This window comes from Hippoglossus stenolepis, chromosome 1 (genome assembly GCF_022539355.2).
Source record: "Hippoglossus stenolepis isolate QCI-W04-F060 chromosome 1, HSTE1.2, whole genome shotgun sequence".
Taxonomy (NCBI): Eukaryota; Metazoa; Chordata; class Actinopteri; order Pleuronectiformes; family Pleuronectidae; genus Hippoglossus; species Hippoglossus stenolepis.
Genome location: NC_061483.1, coordinates 31,886,905 through 31,907,272, shown reverse-complemented (window position 1 = coordinate 31,907,272; position 20,368 = coordinate 31,886,905). Strand labels below are relative to the sequence as shown.

The window sequence follows — 20,368 nt, the reverse complement described above, 5'->3', positions numbered from 1 at the left end:
ATTCAACCAAAGCATATCAACAAAAATTCAGAGAAGAAGAAGAAAGTTATGTTGTTTTAAAACACATTTATCACATTGGTTTGATATTGGCCTTACTTTGATGAAGACTAACTAAAGGAGGTATCTGCAATATTATTTAATATTTTGAATATTAAAATATGATTAATAAACAGAAGAGCCACACTTTTAGAACTGAAAGGGGAAACCAAATCAAACAATGAAAATGTTCAAATAAAACAAACTTGTATTGTAATGTGAAGACTTCAAATAAAGCTCCTCCAACTTTTTAAGAAATACCTAAGACTTATTTCTTGTAAACAATAACCTATAAACATGTTCACAAGCCATTACTTATCTATTAATGAACACGGATCCTATGATACATGGCCTATTAACACCTATGACAGTTCACAAACTTAACAAAGTTTTTCAGTCATAGCGTCAGAGCTCTTTAAAGTCTATGCCAAAAATGATAGCATTTTATCATGCTGGAAACTCTCTATTTAGTCTTACCATTGTTTTCTTTAAGGGCCCGGGATATGATTTTCCCTGTGACAGCTTTTTTCATTCGGTTGAATTGGACCTGTGTTTTTTCCTGTTATTGTTCATTTATAGAACTGTCTCCTGTCTCGACATCATGGTCTGTTAACTGGGCCGTTTCCTATTTTACATCCTCCCATACATATAGTATGATATTCTGCTGCTGATAATGAAAACCTCACACAATGAAGTTTTTTTTCACTATAACAACGCCTTCATTCATTTATTTTCTACAAACTTCTGCTTTGCTCTCAGATAAGACCGCTATTATTTGGTTTGAATAAAGCCCCCAGCTCTGTTTGCTGCGCCTGAATGTGAAAATAAAGTTTGTAGGTTTATTCTAAGTGTGGAACTGTGATGTAATGTGTGTGCAGGTATAAATATAGAGGCATGGCTGAACAGCGCTCATGCAGATCAATGTCGCTCCGACGCTGAAGCCAGTGCGCCTGTCGGTCTGGGAATGAGTGCAACTTACACACTATCCTCTCTGCCGCACCGCTTCTTCTTTTTATTCTCGCTTCATTGGAAAGGCAAACGCCGGGCGGCTGTTTTCAGAGCCAGACCCAAGATGGGCTCTTTGTCGGCCCTGCGGACTGTCCTGGTCCTGGGCCTGGTGACCGGACTGGCAGGATGCGCCCCCGGCCTGAACCGAACAGCGGACCGCTGGGAGGCCCTCTACTCCCGGTCTTTGGCACGGATCCCGGGAGAGAAGCGGGAGGAGATCAGCCGGGACAGCGACTACCTCTTGGGCATTAAAAGGTTGCGGCGCCTCTATTGCAACGTGGGGATTGGCTTTCACATTCAGGTGTTACCGGACGGTAGAATAACGGGGATACATAATGAGAATCGTTACAGTAAGTTGTGTCAATTATTTATTGATTAGAAACTGATAATTGGTTTCTCCACCTTTGGCAGTTTTTGGTGTTAGAGTGAAGAAACTCACTGTTACTTGGGCTAGCAAATACCAATTTGATAATTTATTTTTAATGAGTTTTGAAGAAATGAGAAAGAGCTAAATTACTTCATTGACATTGTTCTGATCTGGTTTCCTGTTAGTAACTAAACGCTCAAACTCTCAGAGATCATAGGCTTCTGAAGGAGATGATGCTCATCCTTGTCAGTGAACAGCTCAGTTATTGATCCATGCTTTGGTGTGAACATCTGGAATTCTTCCACAATGCCCCATGAGCACATACTCTGTGTGCCGGTGCTTTCTGCCTTGTATGTAACCAGAGCTCGCTGTGATCCAGGCCAGCGGCCAGCCAGCACCTAAAGTTAGGACACAGCGCATGGACCCATCTGTTAGGATAGATTAACCCCATCGGTCCGGCCCAGGCAAAGTCATCGTCACATGTGCTGACACGAAGAATAACAAACTTGGCTTACATGTCAAATATAATCCCTGTCATGCCCTGTTTGTGAATTGTGGTCCCATCAAAGTGACACAAAGTGAGCTGTGGAACTTAAAACTTGTTTTCTTTTTTTTGCGGCCTCTGTAGGCTACTATTTTGAGACAAGGCATAAAAATTCAGGGAGATACATTACAGAACGTCTCTGTGAGGAATTCACGCCACTGTAAAGCATTTTCACATTAGAGCAGGAACAAAGAATACCTAGCCAAGGCCAAGTGAGAATAGCCTATAGGGTTCAGTAAACAGTCAAATATTTCTGCAATTAATATAACTTAGCTTATATCCACAGAACTACAAAAGTATATAATTGTTATTTGGTCAGTTGATTGAAGATTTAGCTTCTTTGACTTCAAAATCCACAAATGTTAATGTAAAAAAAAGGAATAACAGAACTGTTTTTCATACCTTTTTTTTTTTTAGATTTGATGCCGGCTGGCATAAAATCACTTGATGAAGCCTAGTTTGATCAGGATTTATTTTACTTTAATGTAAAAAATGATCTAGTTTGAGTCAGCACTTTGATAGTTTTTAACACAAGACATCATTTGTTTCACATATGAATTAGCCAATAACTAAAAATGTAAACTGTCATGTTAGTCAGCATCAAATAGTTGACAAACTTTCACATCACCTGACACATATTTAGACAGGTGATTTGTTATTGCCAGAATCTCAGATAAAGAAGGAATTATTTAGCTTTCTGTTGAGCTCCAGACTGTCCAGCTCGTCATCTGCGACACAGAGCAATGTCAGAGTCACTGAGAATCAGATCCAGCTATCAGACCAGCATGTTTCAGTGTGTGGTGTGTTTTTCCTGAAGGTCTTCTGCAGATCTCTCCAGTGGAGAGGGGAGTTGTAACTCTGCGGGGTGTGCGCAGTGAATTCTTTGTGGCCATGAACCGACGAGGAAAGCTCTATGGATCTGTGAGTGTACGAACACTGTCACATCACTGTATCAAACACCCATAAACAAACAAACACACACACAACGTTTTTAGAAGACAAAGACTTTTACTTGCAATTTCACCAATTTTGCTCTGTTTCACAGATCCAACAAAAAGTGTCAGGTGTCTTAATTCTTTAACTATTTTTTTGCTGGTATGTCCCTTGGTAACACTTAAAAACTATGAATAAGAGACTAAATGTGGAGCAGCATCAGAAGCACTAAGCAGGATCCCTGGACCTGAATATCAGTAAGGAGACTCAACACAGGGAAAAATTTACATACATACTGTATATTAAAACACATAAACTGCAGTTCATATACAATACAGCATATAATTACCCCTAAAATAATAAACTAAAATAATAAAGTGCGCACATAAGAGTCCCTTTAATGTCCTTGAGTCCAGTCTTTAAGTGTCAAATTGGTGGATTGATCATTGGAGCCCAATCCGTATTTGTACAGTGTCTGTCCTACCACACCATTGAGTGAAGACGAAAATGGAATGCCTCTCAAAGATCCAAATGTTGGCTTGCCATCCAGTTAACTGGAATCTCGATTTTTTTCGGTGGATATCCTCTCTGGCACCGGTCTGAAGATTCGTCTCTTACCTAAAAACCTGACTGCTGAATAGTTAGAATCCCTGTATCTTCCAACAGGTCAGCAGAGCTAGCTTACTACCATGAAAGATTTCAGGTAACAAAATCTGAGCGAAGCAGGTAGTATAATTGTAGGGTGGGCAGCAAGATGGCAGACAGGTAAAAAAACTCACCACAGAATAAATTGCCCAGGTAGGACGGCTGTGTCCCTCCCCCTTCTGGCTGGGTAATGTCGCAGCAGTTCGCCCAGTTAGCCCAATACAGTGTCATTCAAGGATACAATCTCTCTCTATAGCACTTACACAATATACAATATTGCAGCCTCAAGAATTTATTTTCATTGCTGTTCTAGCATGTATTGGCATACACAGTGTCAAAATTCTAGAACCAATATATAAAACCGTCCCTATTGTTCACACAGTGTTGTTGTCAATAGGAACTATAGTCTTGGTCTTGAGTGACTTCACTTAATATTATTCAAGTCACAATTCATTTCTACTTGAATGTACCATTTTAAATTGCTCTAACAAAACTTTCTCACAATTTTTGAAAATCGAGGTGGGGTTCAAGCCCAGGTTTCAGAAAATTCACTAAATAAATCCAATTACTGATTGGATCAAAATTAAGCAAAGTCAAAGTGTTGTTTAACAATAATGAAAACTGATAAAATGAACTACACAAAATAACCCAACATATTTTAAAAGGCAAAACATAATGCCAGTAATGTTCCATGGAACTGCATGAAAACCACCAACTCTGAAACACACATTTCTCCATGTGTAAATCTAAATGAAAAACAAAGTCATTCCTCTACAAAGTAGTAGTAGTTAAGATTTATAAAAATTGTTTTTTTTACCCTGATACCTGATGTTGCTATTGGTTGCTATCAAGTTATTTACACATTATTTAAGCTTGTACTCCTTCAGACATTTTAGTCATTCTCTAGTTTGAACTTAGGTAGTTGACTCTCAAAGTTGGTTAATAACTAAATTCAGTTGGAAAGGGCCATTAATTGTTAGTCCTCTCAGTGAGAGAAAATAGCACAATCAGAGAGCATGATGTCCGACTGCACTCACATCATTTACCCTTTCGCATACAATCTCTGACAGAAACAACTGCTGTACAATAGTCCTGCAGTGAGAAATAAAGTAATTGTTTGATAATTATCACATTGAACAATACAGACTTAACATTTCCCCCAAAATGTTCCTAGAATCTTTGTCTTCTCTTTGCCTTGAAACAATTAACATTTTAAATAATCCATCTATCTGCCTCTTCCCTCTTCCAGTTACACTACAACAATGAGTGCAAATTCAGAGAGAAGCTCCTCGCCAACAACTACAACGCCTACGAGTCGGTGGCCTACGCAGGGATGTACATCGGCCTGAGTAAGAACGGCAAAACAAAAAGAGGAAACCGAGTGTCCCCCGCCATGACGGTGACACATTTCTTACCAAGAATATAATCATAAATAGACTTCACCTCAATGTGGAGGAAGCAGGAGGGAGGGAACTCCAAACTATGATGCACTTTCACTCCAAGCTTTATGCAAGTGTATGATATTTGATCTTTTTATATGTATATATTCATTTTTCTAATTTATGTTTAACAACAGTTTTGTATTTTTAGGAGGGGTTGTCTTTTTACTGTGGGGGATCCGACTTTTTTGTTTAAATTTTTTAAATTTATCAAATATTTGCTGCTACTGAATGAAATCGTATTTCAGAATTTTGGTTTTCTCTACACTGATGTCAATATGCAACAGTGCACGGGAAACATTTATCACTTAACTATGTTTTTTTTTATTTACAACAAAACAGGACCTGTTGAGTCTCAGCCTTCAAAGAGAATTAAGTTGCAAATCTGGTGTCAATGATTGCCCAATGCAGCAGGTCTTTTGTATGGCACTGGAGCCTAATTGAAACCCTATCATCTTTCTGCCAGAGAGAGAGAGCGATAAAAAGGGAGAGACAGTGTGTGTGTGTGTGTGTGTGTGTGTGTGTATGTATGTATGTATGTATGTATGTATGTATGTATGTGTGTGTGTGTGTGTGTGTGTGTGTGTGTGTTGGGGGTGGTGGGGGTTGTTGAAGAAACCCCACCACCTCCACTAGTCTGTTTATAGCTTTGCCAAGGCTGGTGAACTCTGAACTATTCTGCCGTCAATCTCAGTCAGATCTATAAGACTGCCGATAGAGAGAGGCACCCTCTTTGACATTATATAAGTGGGGAGTTTGGGGATTTTAAAGGCAATGTCAAAGCGCTCAAATGCAACAGAGAAAACATAGCCCTGACTGAGGAATAGGAATATTCTTTATGTCAGGTTATTTCTGATTGTTCCGTAGCGCTGGGAGTGGAAGAAATCTGTCTGCCTGCTATTACTCAGGATATGGTTATGTAGATTGGACAGATATGACCTTTATTGCTGAGTTGTATCATTTATCTAGTAATCTTTGCCTTCACATAAAGTAATATGATGGGAATTTTGACAAAATTGGAAAGTTGAATTCACAATCAATAAAACAGCCCAGACTAAACAAATTATAGCCATTTATAACCTTTCAAATTTTCACATCTGTGCTGCTGTTCTGCAAAAGTTACATAGTCTTTGATTTAAAAACACATAGTCTGGTTGTCAATGTGAGGTGTGAGGGAAAGATACAGTCCAGCAAAAATGGCACAATAGTTCCATAAAGAACTTACAAAACATTTTAACAACAGTAAGTTTAAGATATATTTTTCTTAAATTGTGAACAGAGCCTGGCTATCAGTTGCCCCCTGTCTGAAGTCTGTATGCTAAGCTAGGATAACTGCCACTAGTACATGAGAGTCAAATCTGTTTTCATTGATTAACACAATTATTTCCCAAAATATTGACCGGCCCCTTCATTCATATTAGTACCTTGAGTCATGGTCTTACTTGAGTTTTTAAAGGAATTTCTGAGGCTTAGTGCATTTACCCTCCTCTCATTTCTATGTTCTGTAGTGATAAACAACAACAAACCTAGGATAAAATAAGCTCACATTTATATTGTTGTGAGGATAGAAACTTTGATGCAGTTCCAGTATGACCAATTTCCACTTCCTCCTTGTGCATCTTCTCTTTTAATAAACCATCATTGATTTTCAGGTATTGCTTCAACCTCCTACAGCACAAAATCCTTCCCCTGCACTAGCTCAGTTTACAAATTCCCTAGATCCCCTTTTTCTTGTATTTGTTTCCTTTCTGTCTTTCTGAGTCCCTGCAGTTGACGGCAGCTCAGCTCTGGTGGCCATGTTGTCCTAGTTGCGCCTTGTCACGTTCCAGCTATCTTTACCCTGTGATTTACTTTTAGAAAGGATAATCATGGGAGAAATATTTACGGACAGCTGTTGGACAGTACTATATGCTAGGGCCAGTAACCCTATATTTTTCTTTATATATTTTGTAAATATAACCTCTAAGTAACTGAAGGTGCTGGTATTCCTTTTGGAGCCGGGGGTTGGGTGGTAAGGGGTGACAGTTTTAAATCAACAGAGCTGTGGGAAGGTTCTGTCTCAAAGCATGAAGTGCATTTGATTGGTTCACTTTGGTTCAATCAATGAACAGGTACACCAATCCTCCACAACACAGGTCAAAAAAGGACTGGTGAGAAATAGATGACCATATTTAACCTCTTTCTTCTTTTTTCTTTGCTATGCTCTCCATGTTGTCTTATACAGTCTTTCATCTTAGAGGTTTGAAATCTCAGTTTCAACATTCCACGTACAATTGCATACATTGTAAGTCAGGCCCAACTGTTTGGGACTGATTTATCTTATCTCTGCTGAGAAACAGTGCCTTCAGTAGAACTGATGGCCGGCCCCACTGAACACACATGCTGGGTGTTAGGTTACAAATTGGTAAAGCAAATATCATGCAAACCTTTGCTGTCGTTGCTTCAGGCTATAATTCCTGCAAGAGTATAGATGTAGAGAATGATCTGAACTCTGCGGGTTCAGTAATGTGAAAAAAAATTTAGACTATCAGATCAGGTGCTTAAGCAACTGTCTGCTGGCCCTGTAAAATCTCTTTTTACAATAAATTTAAATCTTTTCTCCAGGATCCCATCTGGTAATATATGCAGGTGTACTGATGTATCTGGTGCTCACAGCTGGGCTCAGAGTTCTCAGGTGTCACTGTTTTGCATGGCAGTCATCATGTTTACAGTAGAATACCTTTCTGGCCTCTGTCACTGACCCAGGGCTAGCCCTCTACTCTGGCTGCTCATTTGTTTATTTAGCTACAAAGCAAGACCAGGGAAGTTCAGAAGTCTGTCACTGGTGTAGCACCCTCATTACTCACTCAAATTATGGACGAAGTGGTAAACAGCAGGTTGACTGTCATAGCTGACCACATGGTCTTTGACAGTCTCACAGAATGTCCATAAAAAGTTTTTGAGGTGTGTTTTTCTGTCATCCATCTGCCATGGAACTTATCATGATTTAATCTGTGCATACAGGCAGCTTAATGGCTCGTGTAACCACTTATGCCATATGCCTATAAACATGACCTGAAGCATTTTACGCTTAGTTTTCTTGGATTTTATGCTAGTAACTACAATTAATTTGTGTTGGCATCTGAGTATGAGGTGTTCAACGATTCAGCCAACTCATGAAACCTTTACCATGTAGGTTCGGTTAAAGTATGTAAAGTATGTAAAGTTTGTCAGCTGTTGCATTTGTTGTGCGCATGCGCCCTGTAAATTCATGTTAACGGCACATTTATATGAAACACCCACCACCAGCACCTTTACATCCCATGAGTTAAATGCCTGTGTCTCCATTCTGAGGTTATGTCAATTGTTGTTATGAGTTCAGAGGTTTGGTCAGATCATGGACATCTTAGACTGGAGATATACTTATAACTTTTTCACACATTTGCACAGATGACCATATATGTTGTATGTTATTGTTCACATACATGCTGTGTACTAAGTGTGTACTACTCATGTTACGGGAGTGTTCCCCTAGAGGGTACACCACAGAACTAAGACTGAATAGAACTTTACATTCTGTGAATTTAATCCACATGGACACTGTAGCTGTGTCTCAATTCAGTGGCTGCATCCTCCGGAGGACCCGGTCTACGCAGCTGACGTCAGCTGCATCCTTCAACTGCTGGGTACACTGTGTCAGGCAAACCGAAAGAGACGGTCTGGTCTTCCTATTCCGTCACCAGCTTGTCCCGCCGTTACAGCCGTTGCCTAGCAACAAAGCTACAGATGAAAACATCATTAAAAATGTTTAACGTTTGTGTACTGTTAGTTGTTCGGTTGAGTACTTGCATTTAAAATAAATTCTCCTGGGGTTCTCGCCTCGCTTTTTGCCACCATTACCTCTTTGAAAAACAGTTTGTCACTGAAGCGCAATGAATCATGGGATATGTTGGGCCAGTAAGGATCCACCCGGTGGAGCCTCCGATGCTTAGGGGTGGAAGGACACATTTGTCGCCCGCATTTGGAGGAGCCTTTGAATTATGACAGTCTAGTCGTGCAGCTGTGATGCAATCGGTCTACAAATGCAGCCGACAAAGAATGTGGCCCCTAAATTGAGACACAGCTTGTAGGTCACATACTGCCTCTATATATTGCCCCTAACATGGATGTGTGTACTGCATCTTGCAGATGCTTAGCGTTCATTTTCGTGGACATGCACAACTCACAACACACCAAATAGATGCAGGATGCGTCGGTGATAATCATGTGACAGCTCATACTGAGTACCTCAGAAACAAGGATGGCCTACAACTCAGTTGTTTGCCTGAACACCTCCTCAACAGACACACACTAACATGCCTTTCACACTACGTCTTCTGTACAGACAGCATGCAACTTAGTTTTGTTATACTGCCCAACATCACAGCAGATTTCCTCCCATATCACTGTTATTTCAGGACATTTTCTCACCTACCTGTTGGTATTAAGTCCCACACAGTTTACATGCACTGACATAAGTAATTCAGCACCAATATTTCCTCTCAGGAACAGTGTCCCGTTATAATCTATTCAACATGTTATTTTGAGTGGAAATACTTTTTACAAAAAATAGAACAATATGGACATTAATAGCAATGTTGATGGAATAACAGATACACCGTTATTACATGTTTCTGTGGAATTATTTTAATGTTAATTTTGTAATACTTTAAGCTCAACATACATGAGGAGGAAGGAGAAATGTCGCAAAAAACCTTACTGTCTGCATGGGTTGATCCATTAGGTGAGAATGTTTTTTGTGACTCTTTAAACTTAAAACCTTTGCAGCACTATTGGGTTTGTATCAGGCAGTATGTACTTTATCATTCTGCTTTCAGGACAAAATAACATCAGCTTATTATTAAAGAAATGGATTCCAGTCAGTTGTTCAAACTGCCCATTACTCATCTACCAACTGTTAAGTCTTGATATATTTCTTTCTATTTCTGCTGCCTCAACGTCTGTGTTTAGGGAAAGGATTTTCTATTGTGAAGTGATGATATGATAATGTACTTGTATATTGTATAGCGTATGATTCTGAGTCCTGTGGTCTTAAGACAATTTTGTATCAACTACTTTTATCAGTTGTCCTGTAGTTTTATACAGGGCCTAATAAAATGTCACTTTGTATGTGCTATGCACATGGCTAAACTCTAAATACAGGGAATAAAATAAGCTCTCCTAAATGTATGGTGTGTCTTGTGTGTCAGTATTTTTGTGATACAATTTTCTTTTATCATACAGTGCTTTTTCAATTTAAAATGTGTCTATGTGACACTGCATTATTTCAATTGTTCATGATAGAAAGCGAACTGTCAGATTTTTGGGCATTATAAATAAACATTGAATTAAACAGCAATGCAAATAAACACATAAACTGTGAGTGTACTCATATTATTTGATCTTACTAAAGCATGTGACCAGTGCTAATCAAGACATGCATATCAACACATACCTGCGTATATAAATGGTAAATGGTCTGTATTTACACTTCGGCATCTGGACTAGGGAAGACTGGGATCAAAATGCTGACCTTCTGGTTAGAGGCACAGCCGCCCTATTTATACACAGATTACTTTATTTTGAATTGAAGATAAGATCCCATATTTTCAAAAGGCACCTAATCTTTTAGGATGAATTTAGGTAGCAATGTGTATCGAAAAATCTCTCCAACCATTCATGATCTATACTGCTTACCTTTTGATGGTCATAATAGCCAATCCTAGCTGACGTGTGTGATACACCCTGGATGTGCAATTTCTCTTAAGTAAACAGTTTTGGTGTCCAATTAATGCAAGCTGCATCTCTTTGGACTGTAAGTACTATTATACTATAATTACTATTAATTTAATAGCAGAGATGTGGAACAGGATATTACAGATTATACAGTATATGATACCATGAAACTAAAGGGTCATTCCACCAAATCTAAACACGAAGAGCAGTCAACTCAGCCTGTGAAACACCCATATAATGTCCTCTGTGTGTCTGGGGGAGAAAGATAAATTCTACGGCATGTAGTTTAAAAGATGAGCACATTTGACATACTGGGGAAGGTATAATTAAAGTCTTAGTTGAGTTGTATTTATTGGGAAAGTATTGTATCTACTCAATCTTCTCCACTCGAAAGCTACTCCAATGTAAAAGTTTGCTACTTGGGAATGAAAAAAGAATACTGTATATCACCCAGTGCTGCATCCAATATGACGATTCTCTGTAGCCATTGAAGCGTCAGGGAAGGCAATGTTGGTCAAGCAGGTGGTCGGTCACTTAACAACACCTAAACAAATTTATGGAACAAGAAAAATAAGAAATATACAGAAGTATATAAGGGCGTTCCAGAGCACGGACGATGTAGGACGTGTTTTACTGTAGCTCCGCGTGAATGTGTTGATATATAACTTTATTAACATCTTATGTCTGTCCACTGTTCATTTCTGTTACGAGTTTGGACTGCTTTTACTATTTTACACTTTGTTGGGGCCAAAGCAAGATAAATGGCGAGTTCTCGGGCAAAAAATTAGTCTGCCAGGCCTGGTCGCAGTAGGCCGCCACGTGAGTCCCCAGATCCTGAGTCCCCGGTTACGCTGCATTAAGGTCATGATGAATGATCTATGGGCCGAGATTGTCACGAAATTCAAATCCATAATATCGGAGACGGTTAAGAAAGAAGTGACAACCGCCCTGAGGAAAACGTTGACGCACAAAGCAGGACTATTTCAGACCTGGAGTGTTCAGCTAACGATCATGACGACCAGCTAACTAGCTTGCAAGCTAATATTACTGTGCTTTCTGCTATGGTAGAGTCTTCTAGCAAGAAATGTGAAGATTTGTCAGCATGCTCCAGATGGAATAACGTTCAACTGGTGGGTCTGCCTGAGGGATCCAAGGCTCCCCGACCTACTGAATTAATGGCCCAACTTTTGCAGGACTTATTGGGCTTCGAGGCCTATCGCACAGTGCGTGCTAAACTGAAAGAGGGTGAGCCACCACGTCCGATGGTCATCAGGGTTACCCTATTACAAGTTAAGAATGACATCTTACACTGCGCTGGAGAGGCTTCCCCCCTGCTATATAATGGAAAAAGGGTTCACGTTTTTCCCGGATTTCACGCCGACTGTGGCCAAGCAGAAGGTGGCCTTCATCAACGTGAAGAAGGAGCTTCATTCGTGTGCTAACGTCAAATTCGGCCTCCGATACCTGGCTACACTGCACATCACCATGTCGAGGGGCCAAACTCATCGGTTTGAGGATCGGGACCAGGCACTTGAGTTCGTGAACAAGAAACTTAAAAGTACTACAGTCCCAGAGGGGGACTGACTCCTGTGCCTGCTGGATCCCGCTAGCCACTAACGCATTCATTTTTTTAACGCATTAACGCATGCGCAGAATGACCTGCTCCATATACCCATACCCACGTGAAGCCGGTAAGTGACTTTGTTAAAGAACATTGGAAAAAAACAGTTACACAGAGTTTCTTTCTCATCCACATCTGCTCAATGATCAGAGCATGCTGCAGTTGGTTTGTACCGAGCCGGACTTTCTGTGTCCTCCTCCACTCTCCTGCTGACCTGACCTGATTTTTATCCTCATCACTAGTTATCAGGACCTGATCAGTACATGAAGTAACTTAGTGTTTGTTTTATTCGCTCCAGAGTTTATGAGGCTGCATTCAAACATCATGAAAATGACTCGTCAACATTTTGTGCTCAGTACAACACGAGACGTGACGCTCACAGTCAGGACTCAGTTTTAAAATGAGCGGAGCGAGACGGATTCATGATCCGACACCATCGATCAATAACTAAACACCTGATTATACATATGTCATCTAAATCATCCCAATAAAAAATGTACTATTACTCATTAATTATTGTCTGAATATTATCTTATTTTGGGAGGAGACTTCAATTGTTGGCTGGATCCTCGTTAATTGAAGCCTTTATGGATGAGTTTAATGTGGTCGATCTTTAGCGCCCTTCTAATCCTGTTAAAAGAGAATATACATTTTTCTTGCAAGTTCACCGCACTTTCACTCGCATCAATTTATTTTTGGTTGACAACAGGCTGCTTATATCCGTCTCTAGTTGTAAATACGATCCAACTGTCTTATCAGACCACGCTTCAGTCTCTATGAATATCTACTTTCAGAAGTTTATAGATACTCGGCCACTGTGGCGTCTTAACACACATTTACTGCTAGAGTAGGATTTTGGCAATTTTTTTTCAAAGCGGCTACAGTTTTTCTTTCGGGTTAATTAAACTCCAGATGTAACAGCTTCTGTGTTGTGGGAAAAATGAAGGCTTTTATACGAGGGGACATTATTTCATATATGGCACATGAAAAGAAACTTAACAGAGAGAATATGATCTTATCGTTTCACAATATACTACTGAACTCTTGCTTCACTCAAGGTCCAAATTTTATGAGCAGGGAGACAAGACAAGTAAATTGATGGCTCATTGGTTGCGGCAAATATCTGCATCTCAGTTAATCCCAAAAATTGAAGGTGTCACATCGGACCCATTAGAGGTTAACAAAACGTTTATGGTTTTTTATAAGTTGTTATATACTTCTGACCACTCCCTTGTGTCAAACTGGGATATTTGCAATAGACATTCCTTTTCTAATCTCAGGAGAGTATATTTAATGTGGTTTATAACCCATCATCTACTAGTCGCTCAGAAGCCTTGATAACCCTGGACACCGAAAAGGTGTTTGATAGGGTGGAATGGGATTATTTGTTTTTCACTTTGTGGAAATTTAGCTTTGGGGCAAAATTCATTTCCCGAATTAAATTATTATATGCGTCTCCGAATGCCACAAATAGTATCAATTCACAATACTTCCGGTTATATCGCTCCACTAGGCAAGGGCTGCCCGTTAAGCCCTCTCTTATTTGCCATAGTAATGGAGCCTTTGTCAATTGCTTAACAGTCCCACCCTTATCTATGTGGCACAGTTAGAAATGGTGTAGAGTTAAAGTAGACCCTTTACGCGGATTATCTTGTTGCTTGTGTCCGATTTATCATACTCCATCCCTGCAGCGCTCTCAGTTCTAGACTAATTTAGTAAGGTTTCCAGATATAAACTTAATCTCAGCAAAAGTGAGATATTTGCTGTTAACAGACATGACAAAGAGTATCCACTCAACAACCAACCTTTCTTCCTCTTTCTTCTTTCCGCAAAGTAGATAGTCTTATAATGGAGTTTGTTGAGAATAAGAAGACTCCAAGATTGCGACGTCAGATTTGACAGAGGCCCAAAGCTCTGGGTAGAATGGCGCTACCTAACATTTTGTTCTATTATTGGTTAACAGATATTACAAACTTGAACTATTGGCTTCGATATGAGGATAGTGAGGCCCCTCCATCATGGTTGGTTATGGAGGCAAACTCCGCTCATCCGGTAACATTGAAAGCCTTATTGCACTCACTCATTCTTTCTTCTATCTCTCGTTACACTAAATATATGATTGTGGCCTCCTGCATTAAAATTTGGGTTAAATTTAGACACCATTTCGGGCTTACAGACGTTCTCTACTAGGGCACCATTTGTGGCAAATCATATCTTTCCCCCATCATTATTGGATAGTGCCTTTTCTATCTGGGCTAGTTTAGGTATACAAACTGTGAGGGACCTATATTTGGATACTGTTTTTGCATCTTTTCAACAACTAGTTGACAAATTTTCTCTCCCTAAAGAACATTTTTCAGGTACCTCCAAATTCGCAATTTTATCTGCAGTTCATTTCCAAATTTCCCTGCAATCCCTAACGTTTCAGCACTTGATATCTTTTTGGAACCTCTCCTGTCACTGGGGGGGCGATCTCTATTATTTATTCAAATATAAACAACCTCTGTTCAGGCTCCTCTAATGTCCTCAAAACTACTTGGGAGACAGATTTGGGTGAGATAATTGTTGTCAGAAATTTAATATAAAATAATCCTAGTGATGTTTTCAGTAGTGTGTTTCATCTAAGCTGTATGAATTGTTGTTTTCTTTACGCTAAAATGGGCCCTTCATATTTAGATACTTTATATTAGAGAGTTTTTACAGTTGTCCAAACTGGACAAGCTACACAACCTTTGAGTTTTAATATCAAATGAAGGCGGCCACAGGTTCTTTTTCATGTTTGGAAGAGGAAGGTGAGCCTAGTTTAAACACCACTAGGCTTATTTTACATTCAATTTCTGCCAATATATAATTTTCACCTAAATCTTACACACTGGGCCTTTAAACCATGTGAGTACAATGGTAGAATCAGTCCATAAAGCAGCTTTTAGAAATTCACTTAACTCCACAGTTCCTACGTTTTTTCCTCTGGAGGAGGTGCAAGTGTGAACACAAATGTCCCAGTGAGACATATAAGGACATCCGTTTGTCATGAAGCGAGCGGTGTGCTGAACAGAGAAGTTGAAATTATAAGAGAGAAAAAGAATTTCACAGCAGAAATTGAAACAATTGTGTCGGAGGTGGAAGCCACAAAAGGAACACTTCTCTGTAGCGTGTCCTCCAGAGCGACCATGTTTTAAAAAATGTAACCAGGGCTGCAATAACTGAGGCAATGAATGCTGTGTCCTGCACAGTGCTGAGCACAAGAGCTGTGGACATTTCTCTTAGATGCATCACGACGCGGACGTGGACTCCGCTGAATAATTATAACACCGCTGCTTCAGGATCAGGACAGACGCACATTAAATGTCCGGTCATCCTGTATCTCTGTCGGAGTCTGTTTCCTCCTCACTCCCCCTCTGACCTGCGGTCACTTTACACTTAAGCAATTATACAACACCATCAATGATCACAAGTTATTAGGACATGCACAGGACTGATGTTTACTTTGTGTTTGTTTGATTCTCTCCAGAGTTTATGAGACACATGTTTAAACCTGCTACACAACACGTGATGTGACACGTTCAGTCAGGACATCAGGGTTAAAGTGACCAGAACGACCCAGAGTCACGATCTGACATCATCGATTAATAACTGAATACATGTGATATTAGTTTGTGTGTGAAGAGGGGAGAGACAAGCGGACACACACACTCCTGCAGACAGAAGATCTTCCTGCAGATTATGACTCAACGCTGTGTTTTAACTTTTTTGTTTCAGAAGGAGCGACGCCCCATTTATCCAGGAACATAAATATGAGGGAGGGGGGCCTCAAGTTTACAGCTAATTAGCCAAAAGACCAAAACAAGTATAGTTAACTTGTGTCTTGCTAATGTACACGCATGAGCTACTAATGTAATAACTTATGGCAAACAGGTTTAGGGGAGACACTACAAGTAAATACAGTCAATTATAGGCCAATAAACAATTTAATGAAAGCCAAAACTGCTACATTTCAATATGAACATTCTTATATACTTTATTGTAAACTAATCATACAATCTCAACTGGTGTAGTTGAAGATTTTAATTATGACAATAAAAGATGAAGATGAAAGGGTGTCAATTTCATGGTTATTTAATACATTTGGTCAATGTGTAACAGGTACCAGGGTTGGTAACACAGCAACAAAGTATATTATGTAAAAATACAGTGTGAATGCAGCAGCAATGAAGACACGGAGCATTCAGTTCATCATCCAGACTGCATCTTATTCAAATTCAACACAATTTCAAAGACAAACATTTCTCTGAGTGTCAGTCTTTGTTTCAGTTTATAACTGTGTTTAAAGTGCATACAACGTTTCTCACACTTCTGGTGTACATCTTGTGTTTTGTTACTTCAATTAAAATCATAGGAAACATTATCACTCATATATAAGTGAACAGGGCTACTATAATGACATAGTGCAGGTTATAGTGATACTTGATACTGAAATCAGAAATTAATTCTGGCTCATGTGGGCGGAAGTCCGGGGTGCAATTGTTCCAGTGCCAAACGTTCCACCTGAGTCTGTCATTTACCGATCTCTCTATAATGCATATGGATTCCATATGCATTATGGAGTGATCGGTATTTGACAAATTATGGAACATAAAATAACGTGACTATCACGTATATTATTAGGAATAATATTAGACCCTGAAAATCTGAGAAATGACTGTTGATGTAATTTAATCAAATACTTTGGGGCATACCACAAATGCGTTAGTAAATTAAATTATTGTTGTCTATTAAATACTTTTTTTTTGTTTTAACATATTATCTAGGACAGCCGGACCCAGTGGAGGTGGTGGGACAGAGGAGGATGATTGCGAAGCTGTCTTCTCTGATGGACAACCAGTCCCACCCCCTGCAGGACACCATCACAGCACTGGGCAGCTCCTTCAGCACAAGACTGATCCACCCTAAGTGTCTGAAGGAGAGGTATCGCAGGTCGTTCCTTCCTGCAGCAGCAAGACTTTACAACCAGCTCTGCTCCAAGTAAAAACTCCATGCACCACCACTATGGACTGCACTTTAACATTTCTCAATTTTGCAATAATCCCTGAATATTCATTTATAAAAAATTAAAATAAAAATGTATTTCTTTACCCTGTATATACCGGTTTGCTGTTGTAACATTGCAAATTTCCCCATTGCAGGACTAATAAAAGATCTTATCTTATTTGTGCGTACACATGGTCTGAGGAAGTTCTAAAATTGTTTGTACTCTGCAAACAAATTTAGGTAAGAACATATTGATGAATCCCAGATTTGTGCATCAAACGTTCGCTGGACTACTGTGAAAAACATGGCGGCCTCTGTAGAGAGGAACTGCTCTGTATGTAAATATAAAGGGAACAACAATTTGTAGAATTTAGATGATTACACACTGGTGAAAACATCACTAGGATTATTTTATATTCAACTACTGCCAATAGATCCATTTCACCTAAATCTTACACACTGAACCTGAAAAAGCATCATATCTAGCCAGATCTACAGACATCATTATTTTTCCTGTTTTGCATAGTTTTAGGCACTTCCTATTTTAATTTTGTACAACAGCCTCCCACCATGATCAGGATCCACCATCACGATCGGATGCAACCATAGTCCACAATCAATCGTCATGATGACCACTCAAAGCGGTTTACAGTATGCCATTCACCCATTCAAACGAGAGGACGGCCGCTCTACTGCTCAACCACAGCTGCCCAGCATGTACTGGGGTACTAACATGTATTGATGAGACATTAATGTCTTTAATGGGTAAAAGAGGGAGAAGAGGAAGGAGAAGCTCCATGTGGCATATGTGTGTCACAGCTCCTCTGTGCCCCCTAGTGTTTTCCTCTTCCCTTGTTTTGTCTTCCCTCCACAGGTGTGCCATCCAGTGGCGGAGCCAGAACATTTTCAGTGGTGTGGCCAGGATAGAACCTGTGATAATTTTGGGGTGGCATAAAAATCACTATTACATGGACATAAAAATGTGTTTGAGTAGAAAATACCGGGCTACATAAAGGAAAAGCTTACAATGTGCACACACACACACACACACACACACACACACACACACACACACACACACACACACACACACACACACGCACACACACACGCAATCAGAAATATTCAACCCCCTCACCTCAAAAGACATTATACTGATGTGGATGAAAGATAATGACAATAAATGACAAAAAACCTCATTAAACAACAACAAATATTTATTGATACATTTGAGTTATTTTGACAACAGAAGTTGACTTAACTTTGAAGTTCAAATGAAAAATGTAACTCTTTTAACACATGTGCATGTGCAGTATTATTCAACCCCCAGCTTCAGTACTTTGTGGCGCATCCTTTAGCTTTTATAACTTCTAACAAATGTTTCGGTAAGTGCTGACAAGCTTCTTACACCTCTTGATCGGAATCTTTGCCCATTCTTCACGTGCATAAGCCTCTAGCTCAGTGATGTTTGATGGCTTCCCTGCTGCAACTGCCTTCTTTAAATCCCACCAAAGATTTTCAATCGGATTTAAATCTGGTGACTGAGAAGGCCACTCCAGGACGTTCCAGGATCTTTTTCTCAACCAAGCTTTGGTTGACTTGGAGGTTGTGCTGGGGATCATTGTCTTGCTGGAAAGTCCAATGATCACCAAGGTTTAATTTGTCAACAGAAGGCATCACATTCCTCTTTAAAATGGCCTGGTATTTCTGGGAATCCATGATGCCGGCTACACGATCAAGATTGCCAGTTCCTGCCGCAGAAAAACAGCCACACATCATCAATGACCCACCTCCATGCTTGACCGTGGGGATGGTATTCTTCTGGTCATAAGCCTGGCCTTTCGCACGCCAGATATACTGCTGGTCCATATCTCCAAACAGTTCCAGTTTGGTTTCATCAGTCCATAGAACTGTCACCCAAAACTCTGTAGTCTTATCCAAATTCCTCCTAGCATATTCTAGTCGACTTTTGATGTTCCTTGTGGTCAAGAGTGGAGTGCGTCTTGGAGTCCGGCCATGAAGTCCTTGTTTATTCAGTACACATCTTATAGTTGCCACTGAAGCACTTGTACCAGCCTTCATCAGGTCATCCTGTAGGTGTCTTGCAGTCACACAGGGGTTTCTGTTAGTTGTTCTGACTAAGTTGCTAAGGGCCCTTGATGAAATGTTGGGCTTTCTTCCCCGGCCAGGCAGGTTTGCAGCTGTTCCATAAGTTTTGAACTTCCTTATAATGCTCCCAATGATGTCTCTTGGAATATTACATTTTTTGGAAATCTTCTTATACCCAAGGCCCTTCAGGTGTGAAGAAATAATCTCCTCTCTCAGCTTTTGTGTAAGCTCCTTTGTCTTTCCCATGATTGCAACTCACCTTGAATACCTTCATGGGTGGGGTTTATATATGCATCACAGCTGAAGCAATTGAAGGATCATTATAGAGTTCCCAAAGGCTTAATTATGTTTCAATAAAAACCGTCAGACAGCTTTAAAGCAACAATATTATATAGGGGATGAATAATTGTGACATGGCTATCTTAACAAAATATACTGTTACACACAAATACTACATCATGCATTTTCTGTGTTGATTTTATGTATCACTTAACTCATAAAGAAGTCATCCGAAGCAGAATCTTGCTCTTCTGTATATATAGATATAAATATAAATATATATACACGAATGTAGTGCAATATACAGACTATCTTCCAATTAACAGATTATTTATTATTCCATTTTCTATATTCAGAATTGTTTTTAAACTTTGTGTGTAGAGTTGCGTTGATTGATTTTTGCTGATGGTTTTATTTATATTTTATGTAGGGCCTGCCACTGTAGAATTGCACTAAATTTCAGCTGTGTGATGATAATAAAGACATTCTTTGGATTCTATAATACAAGTGTCCACAACTACTGACTATTAGGGCTGCACGATATTAGGAAAACATGCAATATGCTATAACATTGCTGAATATCGCAATGACGATATGACTTTCGA

General features: G+C 39.6%; 1 protein-coding gene across 1 annotated transcript; it reads left to right on the top strand.

Moving 5' to 3' along the window:
* Positions 1 to 933: 933 nt before the first annotated feature.
* Positions 934 to 8,700, top strand: fgf4 (fibroblast growth factor 4). The gene is made up of 3 exons (XM_035154632.2): positions 934 to 1,394; positions 2,773 to 2,876; positions 4,783 to 8,700. Exons 1-3 carry the CDS (start codon positions 1,001 to 1,003, stop codon positions 4,957 to 4,959), a joined length of 675 nt encoding a protein of 224 aa, XP_035010523.1. The 5' UTR covers positions 934 to 1,000; the 3' UTR covers positions 4,960 to 8,700.
* Positions 8,701 to 20,368: the final 11,668 nt, after the last annotated feature.

What these genes read in the sequence shown, in the direction of transcription:
- fgf4 (XM_035154632.2), top strand. Translation starts at nt 1,001, where the DNA reads ATGAGTGCAACTTACACACTATCCTCTCTGCCGCACCGCTTCTTCTTT. An exon ending in ACATAATGAGAATCGTTACA is followed by an intron (nt 1,395 to 2,772) that starts GTAAGTTGTGTC and finishes TTTTTCCTGAAG; the next exon opens with GTCTTCTGCAGATCTCTCCA. An exon ending in GAGGAAAGCTCTATGGATCT is followed by an intron (nt 2,877 to 4,782) that starts GTGAGTGTACGA and finishes TCCCTCTTCCAG; the next exon opens with TTACACTACAACAATGAGTG.